Genomic DNA, 17,102 nt, shown 5'->3' with positions numbered 1-17,102 from the left:
AACATAATATTTGAGTGACAGTAGTGCACATTACCCTCAGAGCATTTGGGAATAAAAATACCACATATGTTCTTCCTAGCAATAGGCAGTCCTTTCCTGCTGGCCAAATCAGGCACCGTCCCTCCTAGACCCGCTAAGATATTTACACGGGACTCTGTTGCCAACACAAACAGTCATCCAGGCCCAGGGGAGGCTTAGTGAGTAATTCACTAGAATCTCAAAAGGACTTTTTTTCTTGTTGCTCCTCTATGTTCCTTTATTTTGATTCTTCTCAAACATGAAAATTTTATAGGCAGGAAACAAACAAAAAATAGAAAATTAACTAGCACTTGCCAAAATTAATTAAAATACATGTATTAATATGTAACCCTTTTTCCTTTTTAAAAAATCACCAAATGTCCAGTCTTGCTTCTTTCATCCGTTATAGAATCATAAGCCGAGTGAGGAAGAGAATGAAGCTGTTCTGGCTGTTCGCCTTCAGCTCTCATTGCTTTACCTCTGGGGCTTTATCTGGGTCATGGCCAGCGTTTCCCATTACCTCCTTCAGCCCTTGTTACGTTGACAGGAACCGGACAGTGCCTTGCCCGGCCATGCATCACTTGCATTTGTCTCCTGCGATCATGTTTATAACAACAGGGCTCATTATTGATGAGATAGGTCTTAGTCTATTTAATTTTTAAATGTCAGAGGTTTCTGCGCTGATTTATTTAGGAAACTGTAAAGGTCACTCCAAACACTGCTATTTTAAGAACCAGCTTTACAATTGTAAAAGCACTCATTTTACATTAAAATTAAAACTATAATTCTGGACTTTAATAATAAAATCACATATTTAACCACTTAAAAATGTAACCCTTCTAGCTTGAATAGGTGTCGTCCTTATTAATATTGACTTAGAAGAACTTTGCTTTGTTCAGTTGTTTACTAAGTACCACCCAATGCAATTTTTCAAAATAAGAGCATCTTTCTTAATGCTCAAGTTCTCTATGAATTCTAGGAATGATATTTCAAATAGATTACATCTGTTTTTGTAGCTAACCATGCTTGGAAAATAAAAGTATAAAAGGCAAGAGAATTCATGTAGTGTTATGTGGTGAAGAGCAGGCAGATCCACATGCCAGCCTCTTGTGGGTTGAATCAGGTGGCACTTACCAAGGCTGTAATCTCATTTAGCGTCTGTGAACCTCAGTTTTCTCACTTTTAATGAGCATACCCACCCAACAAGTTGCAAGATTGTTCACGATGTATGTAGTGGATCTGGCATAATAAAGGGCAGTGGGGGAGGATTGTAGAAATGGTGTACAAAGAAGAAATACTTCTGCCATATCTTCTTTCTTACCACCCCACCCAAGGGTTCTGACCCTTCAGATTGATAACACTAATAATAATTGTAATAATAATAAACCACAAGAAGCTGAGGAGCTTCTTGTTTTATTGCAAGCCACCTTTTAAAAAGATTTGCTAATACTCATAGCTTTGACATGACTTATATTATTGAGAGCTAATGCAATTAAATATTTATTTGAGTATATACTGTGAAACATTTTTAATTTGGTATTTTTACTAGAGAACCAGATTTTTGAAAGGAGGGGGCATTATATATATATTTTTAACTTCCTGCTTACAAAACTACCCTGGTAATTATTTAGAATATATTGCATTAGTTAACAGCACATCTGCTCATTTCAGAGTATCTTTCTGAAAATGAGATTTGTTGGAATTTAAATGTAACATTGAGTTGTAGTTGACGTAGGGTTTTGCATCCTAGTTGCTAATATGATTTTGCTGCATTATCTGAATTAAAGGCTGAATCACTCTAAAATTCATTTCCCTCTCATGCAGATCATGTATCAGTTGGAGGACTCGGAGACAGCTTTTATGAATATTTGCTAAAATCATGGCTAATGTCTGACAAGACAGATCAACAAGCTAAGGAGATGTATTTTGATGCTGTTAAGGTAAACCCAATAGTTAAATCATCTTTGCCACTCAGCTCTAACTTATAACTTACTTATTAATCAAGCTTAATGAAAAAAATGGAATATGACATGAGTTACAAATTATTTCCAGTTAAGCAGAGTCAAATATCTGCTAATATAACTATAACAATAGTTATCATACTTGATGTATGTAGTTCTGAGAGGGCATTTAAGTTTTTTTACATGGTTCAAACCTCAGTGAAGATTATATCTGGAAAAAAAAGCTTCAGCATATCTGAAAAAAGGTATTTTTCTTCAATGAGCATGAGTTCCCTGCTTAGAGTCAGTTAAAATTATGGTGAGGAAATTTTTATCCTGAAAATTTCTACTTTAAAATTGCCTACCTCCATTTACCTAACTCTATTTGAAGTAAACTTATTCCAGAGATATATGGACAGTACTCTCAAATAAAAACCTGAACTAGCCAAACTAATATGTAAGAGAAAAGTATTAATAGTTTTCAGAGGTCCTTTAAAATGAAGGAGAAATGAGAGAGAACAAACGCTTGTTGAATCGGGTACTGTGTGCTAAGTAGTGTTAGGTAGCTGCTTTAAAGTACTAGTTTGTTTCCTCACAGTAGTTTAGATGTTATTCACCGTGTGTTACAGATTGTATTACAGGTAAGACAACTGAACTTCAGAGATGTTGAGTGTGAAACCAAAATTCAAACTAAGATGTGTGTCAACACCTGCTCCTTCTTACCTCCCACTGTGGATTTATTTGTGAATAGAACTTATATACTACATGTCAATATTTCTTTACAGGCAGTAAGTTAGTGAAATAAGTCAGAAACTACTTAGCAATGTCTACAAGAGTTGGCCAGTGGAAGAATAAACTAAGCTTCAATCAAAAATGAAAATAAAATTTGAAAGTAAATAAAGTAAAAGAAGAAAATTATTTTAGAAAATTATAAAATACTTGAACTTGTACCAAACTTTTCAGGAACAAGTTTTGTAGCAGAATCAAGTACCCTTGTGACTGTTAAAAGTAGCTTATATGGTAACATATTTATTTTTCATATTTATTATTATCAGGCATCTCAAATAATGTTGTAAAATTATGGCTAACTCATCAGAAAATTGACCTTTTAATTGACTGCTTAGAAATTTTTTTATAACTGAGAGTAGTAATTCATGGGAGGGGGAAAAATGGAAATTTGGAATTCCAATAATGTAGCCATTATTCTAAAATTGGTCTCCCTAAGAAGAGGTCTGGGTGATTTTGACATAGACTTATTTATTTAAATATAAATGCAACTTTTTTTGCTCTGGCTGACCAGATTAAATATCACATTGGTCCCCTCTCAAGGACAATAGTGAACTTCCCTAATAGAGCAGATACAACTCCCCTATTTCCCATGTAGGAATTAAAACACCTTAGTTGGAACATTGGCCTTCATTTAGCACAGCCTTTATCTTAATAAAGGCATGTGATAAACATTGAAAGCCTACTAGGATGTGTCCACATGGCCTCTTCCAGGTTTATTTGTCTTCATTCCTATGAGGTTTAGGTTTTAACTTAGGGAATTCTTCATACAGTATGGTTTCCATTCTGTCATTTTTTAATTACTATCCTGGCAGACATTTTAATTATTCTAATCTTGGCCCCCTAAGACCTGATGTTCCAGGAAAAACAACTTTAAAATATTCTTTGAAGTATTTTCCCTCAGTTTCTAGCACTAGACCCACACAGCTTTTAACATATTATATTTAGACAAACCATTGACAGGAAAATCCATTAAGAACAATTGAAGTCAAAGTGTTTCTTGTTTCTCTTAATAGTAAAAGCACTTTCAACCCATTGTGTTTTCAACTTAGAAAGCAAAGCTAGAACATGTAAACTTCTGATTTCGAGAAGTAGCCATGTCTCACACAGCAAAGTTTCTTTGTCTAGTTGTACTTAGCCAGAGATCATTATGATCAGGGAGAAGATCCCTTACATTATTGTTCTGGACAGCTGAGTTACAGGAGATATGGTTCATCAGTTTTAGCTTCAAGTGGGTTTCAGAAAGTGTTTCATCCCAGAGCGGTCTGGGTTTTTTTACTGTTTTAGTAATTAGCTATCATGGCCTTCTCTGGAGACCATACTAAGAATCCACAGTGATGGATGCTCACCCTGCCACAGGCCCATTGGAGTGAATGGTACCTGTGCGGATGATGTATTAGACAATTAGGATTCTACAAGCTTCGTCAAACTAATTTTTTTCAAATCCAAAAGGATAAAAATCACAAAATATACAATACTCTTTGTTCCTAATTAATTCTCTCTAGACTTGACACAACGCTTTTTTAGAGCTACTAAAGACTGTTTTTTCCTCCTCTGTATTTATTTACATTTTCCAATTGCCATACAAATATTGCTTTAAAGGCCTTGGAACTTTGCTGTCTAATTTATTTTGAGAAGTAGCCATTTGGTCAGAGTCATGCCAAAAATAATAAAGTGCTTTATGCAGGATCCATAAGAGAGTAATAATGTTTCTCTAATCCATGCTCAAAAGCTATTGCTATTGCTCTTGCTATGTAGAAAGAATAATTTATTGGGTGATGAACAGGTATCTGCTTGAAGGACTTTATTGCAGTTTGTGCTATGAGAAGTGTAAATAGCTAAGATGTTCAGTCGCATTAAATAAGAATGAAATATTAATGTAATAACTAGACCATCGATAAAATTAGCTTAACCACAGTTAATGAGCACAGTAGTGTGTTTGTTTATTTATTACCATCTTGGTTTCATTTGTTTACTTCATAAAGGTGCGGCAAGTTTTATCTGCCTATGTATTCATTTTAATTCATTCTTCTCTATCAGAAGTTTTCTCTGTGTCTAATATTCCCAAATGTGCTTCCTAAAAACCCTTCTTTTTTGATAATAGTGTAAAAGGTATAGACACTGCCATAGCTCTTATCCCCCTCTGAAGTAATTGTGGGGGAGGAGACATTTCCTGTTGCAGTAATTGAAAATTAGTAATTCCAAACATACTTCATTTTTGCGTTTTCAAATATAAGGCTTATTTTACTTTCTCCATCCCCATGAAAAGAATATCAACAGTCCTGGGGCAGAAATAATAGGTGTTTTATAAATAATTTTTGTACACATTATCATTTCTCCCAAATTTACTGATCTTTATTCTTTTTAAAAAACACTTATTCATTGTATGCTGATGTACTTTGTAACAGAATTATTAGGGCGGAACTTAATTCAGGTGTTACCACAGTGGAGATGTGACTGATGTGATAAGTGGCCTTTATCACCTGTTAGTCCCAATACTGACCACTTTATGAACAGAATGCTGCAGAGTTTTCTCAGCGGCTACTACGATTCCCATTTTGTGAATACAAATACTGAGATTTCGGAATATAGTGAGCGAATTACTCACCAAGTTCACAGATAGAAAACTGTTTATCAAAGCTGGAATTCGAAGCCAAATAATATGACGAGAACAGGCCCTCCCTCCGTCCACTCTGTTTTGAGTGGAAAAGAAAGGGTTGTGCCGCCAGCCTGGAGTGCACGCACGAGTGAGCTCTGTTCCGCACTCACGGTAGGGCCTGTGCTCTGTGTTGGTTCTCCACGTGTGGACATGAAAATGCACTAAACCGGCTGTTACCACTGCACCCGGGGCCTGTCTTTGAAAAGGAGACAGCTTTTTAGGTGTGTGGACTATAAGTATTTGATCATGGAACTAAGGAAAACCGACTGGGCTGGCCCGCCAATGTTAATTCTAACCAACCAAACTAATAAGGCATAGAGCAGAGGAAAGAGACAGAAAGCAATCACATACAATTTCGGGGTGAATTGGATTTGTAACACCAAATTCAAATTATGAGTGATGGTATCTTTTTTTAATGTTGGGGGGAGTATATTTTTAGTATAAATTTGAGAAGAGATTACCAATGCTGAAAATAAGTGTTGTTTCCAGGCAATCGAGACTCACTTGATCCGCAAGTCTAGCAGGGGACTGACTTACATCGCAGAGTGGAAAGGGGGCCTCCTAGAACACAAGATGGGCCACCTGACCTGCTTTGCCGGCGGCATGTTTGCGCTTGGGGCAGAAGATGCTCCTAAGGACCTGACCCAGCACTACCTTAAACTCGGGGCTGAGATTGCCCGCACCTGTCACGAATCTTACAATCGCACATGTGAGTCCATGTTATTCTTCATTCACAGCCTATCTCACATGCTTTTATTTCCTTTACTAAGGAACTCGGTTGTTGCCGCCCTCAAAAGAATACCCACTGTGCCTGACGAGACGTGATGATCATGATTAATATCTTAAACAAATTTCTATTTTCAGTTTAAAAGACACTACTTTCCTACATAAAAATATTTCCTCTTAGTTTGCCAAGAAACAGAAACCTGGGCCATAAGACATTAAGCCAGTCTAACTTATTGACCTTGCTGTAGGTAAATAACATTGAATACAAGTTTCTGTCCCGGTGCAAAAGAAATTTAATATATTTTTGTAAATTATTATTAATCTTTCCAGTGTCTCTGTGAAATAGAATTTGACTTTGGCTCCCTCCTTATTACATAGGGTTTGAAGCACAAAGATTAAATGACCTTTCATGACATAATGACTATGAATTTACAACCGCTAGCTAGCTTAAGGTATTTGGTGGTGCCTGGCACCTACCCGGTGGTGCTCAGTAAATCGTGGTTAAATGAAAGAAAACAAAAAATCATTACAATTTCCTCAAGTGGACTCTTAGATGTCTAAATTTTAAAAGTGTATTGAATAGTATTGACTATATGATGTTGCTAACTATTCCTTAAAGCGATTTGTCAGCATTCTTGAATGTTGAAAGTACTTTCTCATTTCAGTTACGTTGTAGACACTAAGCATTGTCCAGGACAGTAACCTTTGTCACCCATTCCTTATTCTTCAGTTGTGAAACTGGGACCAGAAGCTTTCAGATTCGATGGCGGTGTTGAAGCCATTGCTACAAGGCAGAATGAAAAATACTACATCCTGCGGCCGGAGGTTGTTGAGACTTACATGTACATGTGGCGACTGACTCATGATCCAAAGTACAGGAAGTGGGCCTGGGAAGCTGTAGAGGTGACATTTTAATTTGCTTATGTTTCTTATAGATACATGTCTCAGAAAAACATGTTCAGTGGTGCCTATGCTACTAGCATATCAACTTTTCTATAATTTTTAATGCTTTGACCAGCCTTCTTTCCATTCAAGACTCTGCGTTTTCAGTTAAGTCATCCTGTATTCCTGGCTTCAGCTTTGCTTAAGATAATAATAGTTTCATATATATATACACACACCTGAATTACACTCACATTCTCAAGCACTCTTTGTTAGAAAGTTAGCTGTCTTTAAAAACAGTCTGTTAGGAGTAACTTCTCTCAGGAAATGGAAGATGAATATTGCCTTTGTGTAAAATTTAATGCCTTAGGAAGCCGTTGATGAATCTTGCTTATTGCCCTGTTCCTCTAGTGTGTGTCTTATCACTCACTATTCATCAGTCATTTTAAGTAAAGCAGGTCTTTTAGGCCTTTTTTTTTTTTTTGCAGTTTTCTAATTATGTTTAGTTAGCAGTAATTTCGATTTCTTTAAAAAAAGTTTTCTCCAAAAAAATGTATTAAAATTACATTTCATCTAAGTTCTGGTGATGGGGAATTATTTTGGTCTTCAATAGGCCAGCAAAGGAATAAAGGCTAGTATTCACCTTGCAAATATCACTTGAAATTAAAAATAGCAGGAATAACATAGTTCATCAAATCTAAAACACCATGATTGATAAGAACCATTATTTTTTATACCACTAAGAAAGTACAACACTACCAATTAAATTATGACATGACAATTTTAGAGATGTTAAAATGTGAAAAATGTGTGACAGAGACCTGGTCAGAACTGGAAGGTAAGTAAATATTGTAATATATTTACAATATCAAGTGATATTTGCAAGGGAGCTTTGGTTTGCTTGGTCCTCAGGGGAGTTTGTTCGTGAAGTAATAAGGTTGATTTGACGCGTTAGGAACTTTAGTGTAAAATGCGATCTGAAGTTGTTTCACTGTGTCACAACACGGGGATCCCCCTGTTTTTGCCCCTAGAAACTTCTGCTAGGACTTGAGATACAGTGGAAAGAGAGGAGTGCTGGGGGCTCTTGCCTTTTCTAAAGCACGGAAGTCATAGACTCAGAAGGTGTGGCAACACTCTGTGGCTGCTGCGTCCCCGTGGCCCCGTGTTTGTGTTTCGGCCGCAGCTGCCGTGGGCGATGCCCTCCCGTGCTGGCAGCGTTGCCTTGGGTGCCCGTTGCCCCAGCAGTTCTGACAGGGCTCCTTCCCAGGCAGCTGCCGAGGGTCTGGGGGGCGTGGGAGAGCTCATGGTCCCAGGAGCAGCCCTCAGCCAAAGATACTGGAGTTGATGGATAGCTCTCCCAGCCTCCCTCCTCTGAGGAATGGTTCTGAGATGTGTTCTGCACGGTTCCTCAGAGGGTTTAAGCGGGAGCGAGCCCTTGCTGCACACAGCTGTCACCTGCTCAGTGTACTTCACTGGCTCCTCTGCCTGCCCTGCTTCACTCTCCCCACTGCTGATATCACCCCCACACACGTTTCCTGCGTGCAACTCTCGTCTCATGCTCTGTGTTTAGGAGAACCCAAATTAAAACATAGGAGACCCTAAAAATCACCTAGTCCAGATTCCACCCAAAGGAGAGACTCCTCTGCATTTCTTTGCCTGATAGCTATTCCTCATCAATTCAAGGACTTTGTAGCAAACGGGAATATACTACTAATAACGTAATTCATGTAATTTTTTAATGGCTGGAAGTACTAGAAAGTTACTCCTTTTAAAACCAGAATTTACGGTGTACTGTGCTCTATAGCTACTGAAACTGTAATCCCCTCTCATACATTCAGCTCCTCAGTTATCCGAAGACAGCACCTTCCGCCGACTGTTGCTCGCCTCAGTGGTGCTTTCCAGCCACCTTCTCAGGATGTGGTTCCCAGCTGTGTTCTTTCAGGGCTAAGCACTGTGACTCAAGACCCTCTCTTCTAAGAGCTATTTCCTACAGCCAGTGGTCCAACTTGTTCCTGTAGATTTATAAAACCCCTGGCTTTCACCAAAACTATGGCCAAATGACGTTAACTGCAACCCTGATTACTCTTGAGACATCTCTTGCTCCATGCTTGTTTTCACCCAGTTTCTTCCTGTCTTCTAACACACACTCCCTTCCCAGCCTCCTTTCAGCGATGCACTTGGTAAACCTGCTTTCCATGTCTTAACTACATTTCTTAACAGTGTCCAACAAGATATTAAAGTATACAATCCAGCAGACAGCACTAGAGACTTCCTGCCCAGGTTGCCAGCGAGCCATTAGTCACAGGTGTCCAGCACTTGGGAACTGACCTAACAGAAAAACCATCTACCTGGGTAGTTCTTTTGCTTTTTCTCAATCATGTCATGAAGAACTTTATTAAATTCCTCTTAATTTACTAAAGTTGTAATAAGGTATGATTAATATTCTGATAAAGCTCATACTATAAGTTATACATACACATTCAGATATATGTAGGTAAATATAGATGAGATAATGTCTGTAAGTGCAGGTGCGTGTAGATTGTACAGTGCCTCCACGGTCGTGGGTAAGCTCACGGAGGCATGCTCGTTTCCTTATTTGCACAGACATTGCCTCCTGCCCCTGAATCTAACCTCTTCCACATGCACGTTCTGGTTCTCAGAACGATTTGTCTTCCCAGTTCCTGCTCCTACCTCCCCAGGCTTGATCCTTGTTTTCAGACTCTTCTATGTTTATTTTGCCTGGTCCTGAGGCCAGACTCAGCCCAGTTAGCCTTATTGGTAGCCTTGTTCCTGGGACCCGCTTTTGGAAGTCTCCATTGGTCGGCTGTGCACCTGCCCGGGTCGGTAGGAGGAGGCTGCCCCGTGCCCGCGGTGGCGCTTTCCAACGTGAGGCTGTGCACCTGCCCGGGTCGGTAGGAGGAGGCTGCCCCATGCCCGCGGTGGCGCTTTCCGACATGTGGCTGTGCACCTGCCCGGGTCGGTAGGAGGAGGCTGCCCCGTGCCCGCGGTGGCGCTTTCCTACGTGAGGCTGTGCACCTGCCCGGGTCGCTAGGAGGAGGCTGCCCCGTGCCCGCGGTGGCGCTTTCCTACGTGAGGCTGAGCGCTCGCTGCCCGCTATTATTTTCCCTTCTCCCGCCTGAAAAAGTCCATTCACTTGGAGTCAGATTTGTCTTTCCTCTTGTTCAAAGCTCCAGTTGCTGTAAACATTCTTCTATCCCTCTTTTCTTTGCTATTAGAACATCCCAGTCACATATGACTAATAAGTAATAGAAGCCTTTACTGAAATCGAGGTGGTCCCTGTGCCCGGAGGCTGAGTCCCAAGAACAGACTGTAGTAAAATGATACTCTTATCACACTCTGGTACATAAATACATCCTTCCACTGTTGAGATTCTGTAAAACCAGGGCCTGTTGTGGGGGCCCAAGAGAGCTGCATGTCCCCAGCTTTACATACCTGAAGTCTTAATTTTCTTTTTAACTTAAAATGCATCTTTGACATTTTTTTCTTTTTTTTAAATATACAAAAAGCTTAAAAAAATAAAATAAAAGAAGCTAGGCCTCTCTGGACTTCTAACAGGCCCCTGTATTGTGCTAACTGTGTCTTCATCTGGTTTTATTGTCACAACCACCCCATATTGACCACAGGAGCACCGCCTGGGTCCAGGAACCTCTGAGGCCACAGTTAGCAAGTCTCGAGCAGGGACGCGATCCCCTCCTCTAGAACTTTAGGTTGTGTTCTGAACTGCTGTGGCTCACCACCTGAGGACCATGGAAGAGAAAGAACAAATGGGGTGAGCTTTGGTATTGCCAACCCCCCGAACCAACTCTTTTTCTGAAACAAAAGGAGCTTATAGAAATTTCTCTGGGAGGGGGGGCTACCTGGCACTCTCATTAGCTTCTCATCAAAGAACTTCAAGAAAGAAAAAAAACAAGAAAAAGTTCTATGACTAAATTATTTTTTAGGAAATGTCTGGAAACAGGATTTCATTATGTTCCATAATAATAAACTTGCTCATTTCTTCTAAATCTTGACTTTTTCTTTTTTTTTTTTTTTTTTACAAATAATTGTTAACCTACTCCAATGTATCTGGTATTTGACCATTGATCAAAAGGAACTTTGATCAAAAAAGGAAGGAAGGAAAAAAATAATTGGACCTGAAAGTTCCTTTCTGTAGGCTTTCCCGCACTTGGCTCATTGTCTGCAGCTAAGAATATAATCAAAGCTTTTTTTCTTAAGTTGATCTTATTTTCCCAGGGGCTTTTAAAAAGTACCAAATCATGAGACTTTCTTTATTCATGTAGCCTACCAGCTAGATTTTCTTTAACCTGGTAATTAAATGCTTCTCCTCGTGACCCCAAGCGCCTTCCCTCTGCCCTCCGGCCCCAGGGTACAAAATCCATTTCCTCATTATCAGTATCTGCAGATGGGAGCTGAGCACACACTGCCCATCCCTGCTCACGGGTTTGCTTTCTCTCTGCTCTTTCCTGGGCTCTGCATTCTTAGAGCCATGTTTTCCTCCAAAACCATTTTCTAGCCGATAAAGATTTTTTCTCAACTCATAAGGCAAGGCCTGTGTTCTCCATCTTTTTTGTTAGTTTACCTAAATGGGAGGAAAAAAATAGAGTATAAATATGCACATGAAAAAGGGGGTAGGGTTATGATGCATAAGATGAAATTAAAAAATAAATGTAAAATGGCACGAGAACCCTAGGAATAACTTTACCTGGTTCACGTTTTCTATCTTTTCTTTATTTCAACATAAATATTAGGCTTTGTAGCCTTAAAGTTTATTTTTTTGACCCACATTCTGTGAATTAGAACCAGGTTTCAGATGGCAGTTTTTATGTGACCTTATAGTTAATAGGATTGATAGGATGCCATCTAACTTTTCTAGAGATGACTAGGCCTGGTAACTGGCAAAGCAGCCAATGTAACTGCAGGATGCAAAGAGCAGTCAACTTAGTGGCTTCAGACAATGTAGAAGGCAGGTTACTTTAGGTTGTTACCTAAATTTTCATTCCCATACTGCCCGACCCATCTCTTTTCCAAATACTCATTATAGTCAGACAGCTAGAGGAATTAGCATCCTTTCCCTCTAGATAGTTACCAGAGGATTCATGCCATCTTCTCCCATCCCAGACTAAAGAAAAGAAAAAACTATTTCAGAAATGCGTACCAGCCACATTTTTTTTCACTGCTTTCCATTTCCTTCTTTTAGCTCTGTCACCAATATCACTAATTAATACTCCACAATCTATTTTGAAGCGATAAGATGTTCTGATAATAGTAGCAGCTGGTTTGGGTCCAGCACACTTTCTTAACCAGCGGTTTATAATCCCATGTGACGTGAATAATCTTTCTAGACCGGGGTCAGCAACTGTTTTCTATAAGGGCTGGAAAGAATTAGGTTTGTGGGCCACAGGCAAGTGCTCAGCTGCCATTGCAGCCAAGAAGGAGCCACAGACAACGCAGAAACAAACGAGTGTGGCTGTGGTTTCCGTGACCCTTCATTTACCAAGCAGACAGCCGATGGGATTTGGCCCATGGTCCATGGTTTCATCTAGGTTAGAGTAGGAAGTGGGAACTATTACTGAAAAATGATTCCCCAACTCAGTGTAGAAGTGTTTCAAATGAGGTGAGAAGATACATTGTCCATATATCCTTTAACTCTTCATACTTTATTTGCATTTACATTTGATAGAGGGTGGTGGTGTGTGTGTTTTTCATTTCCACCTAACGCGGTTACAATCTGTCAGTTCCACTCGAATCCTTATTTTATTTGAATCCGACAATCTGGTAAATTAGTGACAGTCAGCTGACTGCCTTGTGACTGTTTTTCCCTTGGGTGTTTCCCGTCTCTGACGCAGGCCCTGGAGAGCCACTGCCGGGTGGACGGGGGCTATTCGGGCCTCAGGGACGTTTACCACAGACAGAACAGCTACGACGACGTGCAGCAGAGCTTCTTCCTGGCCGAGACGCTGAAGTAAGTAAAAGCCACTGAAAGTGTGAGCGCGGGGAGCCGGACAGGCCTCTGCCGGTGTCCTTATCGCGACACATTCGGCCACTCCACTGTGACGGCCCCTGAGTGCCATTCGCGTGGGCGGCAGGGACTGGAGGTTTCCGTCATCGCTGTGACTGGGGCCTGCTTTACAGGCCCTCCTCCGCCAGCCTCAGAGCCGAGCAGCTCCTTGGCTCCGCGTGAGAGCGCCTCCCCGCAGGGCTTTGCTGTATTTGACCGTTGCCCGTGGTTCTCCGTCAGATGAATGGAGACACTGATGTGGTTTTTGCCGTGCCTCTGTGGTTTTACTGCCTCATGTACTCATGTTTCTCTCTCTAGATATCTATACTTAATATTTTCTGATGACGACCTACTTCCACTGAAACACTGGATCTTCAATACCGAGGCACATCTTCTCCCTATACTCTGTTCAAGTGAAAAAGAAGTGGAAGTCCATGAATAATAAGACATTTTATATTTTACTCTGCTCCATTCCCATCACTGCATACCTTAATAGTTCCTCTTCTGGTATTCAGGCACATGATGAATTTTTATTACTAGGTCTGTCGTTATTCTAAGTTCTAAAATTGTTTTGCAGTCTTTTATGTTTATTATCATAGGCTTAGATAGACTCAAATTCCTTATTGTACCCTTTAATATTCAGTCAGCAGACCACTGATTGTTTTATTTTATGTAATCTGTTCTCTCTGGAGTTCATGAAGACGTAGTATCATTTTTATTAGACTGAATAGAATGGTATACCAGTGACCTCTTAATTACAATTTTGATTTGACTGCAAAACTCTTTCCTCCTCTATGAGGAGATGATGTCTGCTTTAAGCTGTAATGTTTTGCCATGTTGCAAAAAGCCATAATAATAAATTAAATATTAAAAAAACTTTTTTCCTTTTTAATTTCATGTTAATATGGTTTGTCTATCCACCAGAGACAGATCTTACAACTGTGACAGCCTTCTTATGCGGATCTATCATTATTTGATAGAATGTCTTCTAAAATACATTTTAATTCAAAACAGAATGTCATTCCAAAAGGATCATCTCATGTTGACCTCATTTTATCGGAACCACATTGTATTTTTGTTGATGAATTATGTTAGTGTTTCCTAATTTGCGAATTAGTTCTCAAATTTTACTTGAAGTGTTCTGTGTCACTTCTGGATCATGTACTGGTTAATTTCTTCCATTCCCCATCACACAACAAAGTGAGCTTACAAGTTTGCAGATCTCTGCTATCACTCAATTATATTTTTTAAAGGGAAGTAGTATTACTCTTAGGGTGTTAGCTTTTGCTTTTTACTGAATATATGAAAAATTAGGTCTCTCTAAAGAGAAGGTGAATATTTAATATGGTTTTTAATTTGAATTTCATCTTTAACTCTTTTTTTCTTGAAGTAAAGAAAGCATTACATTTGGGTCAGATTTTTCAGATTTGAAAAGGCCCCTTTCTAAAATGTAGTCAATTATTTCATTTCAGTTTATGAAAGCAGAATTAATTCTGAAAGATGCTTTATCAGTGTATCTATTCATGGTCAGTTAGGAAAATCTAATAAACGTTTAGGTCAAATAAGAATATAGTCTATTTTGTCTGGTTAAATTCAACATAGATATCCCAGCTTAGAAAGAACATGTAGGAGTGGGTGCTTCCAATCCCCTGCAGTCCTATAGCAGATCAAAATAATATGATTCTTCAAAACATTGTTTTGAGATATGTGTGGTTTTCCCAAGAATAGATTTGATGACACCTTGTATTTTCTTATCACATTGGATCATACTATATATATTTTTTCCCACGAAAGGGCTAATATGATGAAGTATGTTCTGAGGTACAAAGACTTTAACCACCTGCATTCTCAACTGACAGTGGTCAGATAAATCAGTGCAACCCCGTGGATTAAGCTGAAGCATATGAAGTTGCTGCATTTGTAGTTTAAAAACTATCCAATATCAACAATTTCATATGGTTCAACCTAATATTTTTAAAGACAGTTATTTTCTTGGATCTCTATAGACTTAATTGTTTTAGCTATTTCAGCTTTTAAAGGTGTTTCAAAAGATTTCCTTTGTCTGAAAGGACCACTCTGTGTGACCTGTTCTTTTTTCAGTATTGTACATTGGTATACAAACAACATATCAAAGAATAAATTAATAAAATTAGGAAATGAAAAATATCCTTTAATACAGCATTATTGCCATGTTAATGTGTTTTGAGACCCAGAATATCTTCCACTCATATATTCAACTCATTAGGAAATGAATGGATAGTGAGAGTTCTTTTTTCCCAGGACTTAAAGGCAAAATATAAAAGATTCTTGTAAAAATTGGGCCATATGTATTTAGATTATAGTCTTCATATAAACATCCTTGGGCTAACAATTTAAGTTAACTTATTTTATTTGCTTTTAAATTTGATTTGAAAGAGCACAAAGCTTATATGTATTTCTGCAGCAGATTGGATTTTAATTTCAGGTTTATGTACACACTGCACTATAATGTACTTTTTGTACCCCGGTATAAGTAGGCAAAAAAGATTGTACTAGACATTGTTCTGCCAATGGCAAGAATAAAGTTTTTTCAATTCTAGAACTTGGATTTTTTAACATAAGTTACAAAACACCAAAAATGTAAACAAGGTAAGAGATTAATATTATAGTGGTGTAATTTAATTAAAGTTCTATTTTGTGTTAATCATTTTAATCAACTGAAGTCCTTAGGTGGATACTGTCTTTCAATCATTTTCAGCAATTTCACCTAAAAGGTGAATAATTAAAATAGCACTTAATTTTCTGTTTCTGTATATGTTTTTGGTATACTTTGTGCAATTAGTATTACACATATAAGTTGTATGGCGATTTACGGGAATCAGCATTTGTCATAACACCTTCATATGTGTTACCCATTCTTTACAATGATTGTTTTTGATTTGTGCATAAATCCATTCTGTCATTTCCAACTTTATATAAATCTCTAATGTTATAGGAAACATAATAGATTGACACATAATTTTTAAAAACTATATTTGTAAAATTTCTCTATTGTGAATAAAGCCTTTTAATATATCTCCTCATTTGTTGTGTTTTTCTCCTTTTAAGTAAGTTTTTTTTATCTGTAGAGGTGTGTGTACAATTGCAAATGAAATTAGTGATTCCATACCATACCCGGAGTATCCTGACACAGAAACATTTCCTATTAAAAATTTTAACTTGCAAATAATTTTGCATACATAGCCTTTGGTTAATCAAATATCTTTATTAAGAATCTAACATAGGTTCAACACCAGGACATGTAGGGTGGAGGTGGGGAGTTGGTGTCAGAAACAGCACAAAGCATGATCCTTGTTTTTAAGTTTACAGCCAAGGAGACCAGACTCATCCTACCACCGACCCAGAAGAAAGCAGCAGTTAGTTGTGTTAAATGACAAGTTAAATTCTTCTGTTCAGGGAGCAGGAGGTCACTAGGATTTGAGTAGTCGCAGAGGCTTAGTGGGAAAGAGAGAACTTAAGCTACCAGAGAGCCTCCAATAGTTTTGGAAAAGCCTAGGTTTTTCAAATTCATGTTCTACTTTTTAGAATGTTGTAGATATTTGGTTTTTGTTTCTCTGCCTGGAACTCTTTCCTCAGTGATTTTATGGCTCATTCCTCAGTCCATTTGGGTGTCTGCTCAATGGCACCTCACCAGAGTGGCTGTTTCGACACATCAATATAAAATTTCCCATCACCCTTGTCCCTTAGTATTATTGCACTCTCTACTTAGCATTTGTTAGACTACAGGTTCGTTCCCTTACTGGTTTATTGTCTTTCTAACCCCTTAGAATTTAAGCCTCATAAGGACAGAAGTTACTTTGTTCGGTGCCCCTCCCCCACCTCCTGAGCCTAAAGCCGCATCTAGCTCTTGGCAGCCAGCGCACAGTGAGTGTCTGGTGTACCGGTGGGTGAAGGAATGAAGGAATGAAGGAATGAATGAATGAATGAGATTCATAACGTTTGCTACAACTATTTGCAAGTGTCTTTTAATAAGCTGTACATTTTTTAAAATATTAATTACTAGTATTGTGTAACATGCTGTTGTTTTAAATGA

General features: G+C 38.6%; 1 protein-coding gene across 2 annotated transcripts in view; it reads left to right on the top strand.

The window, feature by feature from the left end:
- Positions 1–16,084, top strand: part of MAN1A1 (mannosidase alpha class 1A member 1) — a 128,374-nt gene extending 112,290 nt beyond the window's left edge. For both annotated transcript variants that reach the window (XM_081139634.1, XM_081139633.1), the window contains exons 9-13: positions 1,843–1,958; positions 5,893–6,112; positions 6,860–7,032; positions 12,879–12,994; positions 13,349–16,084. In XM_081139634.1, coding sequence (XP_080995760.1) covers positions 1,843–1,958; positions 5,893–6,112; positions 6,860–7,032; positions 12,879–12,994; positions 13,349–13,472 — 749 coding nt within the window. In that variant the 3' untranslated portion in view covers positions 13,473–16,084. The remainder of the gene's footprint in view (positions 1–1,842; positions 1,959–5,892; positions 6,113–6,859; positions 7,033–12,878; positions 12,995–13,348) is intronic.
- Positions 16,085–17,102: the final 1,018 nt, after the last annotated feature.

Source organism: Miniopterus schreibersii (genome assembly GCF_964146895.1).
Source record: "Miniopterus schreibersii genome assembly, chromosome: 6".
NCBI classification, from domain to species: domain Eukaryota; kingdom Metazoa; phylum Chordata; class Mammalia; order Chiroptera; family Miniopteridae; genus Miniopterus; species Miniopterus schreibersii.
Note: the sequence above shows the minus strand (reverse complement) of the source record. Positions and strands in the feature narration are given on the sequence as shown.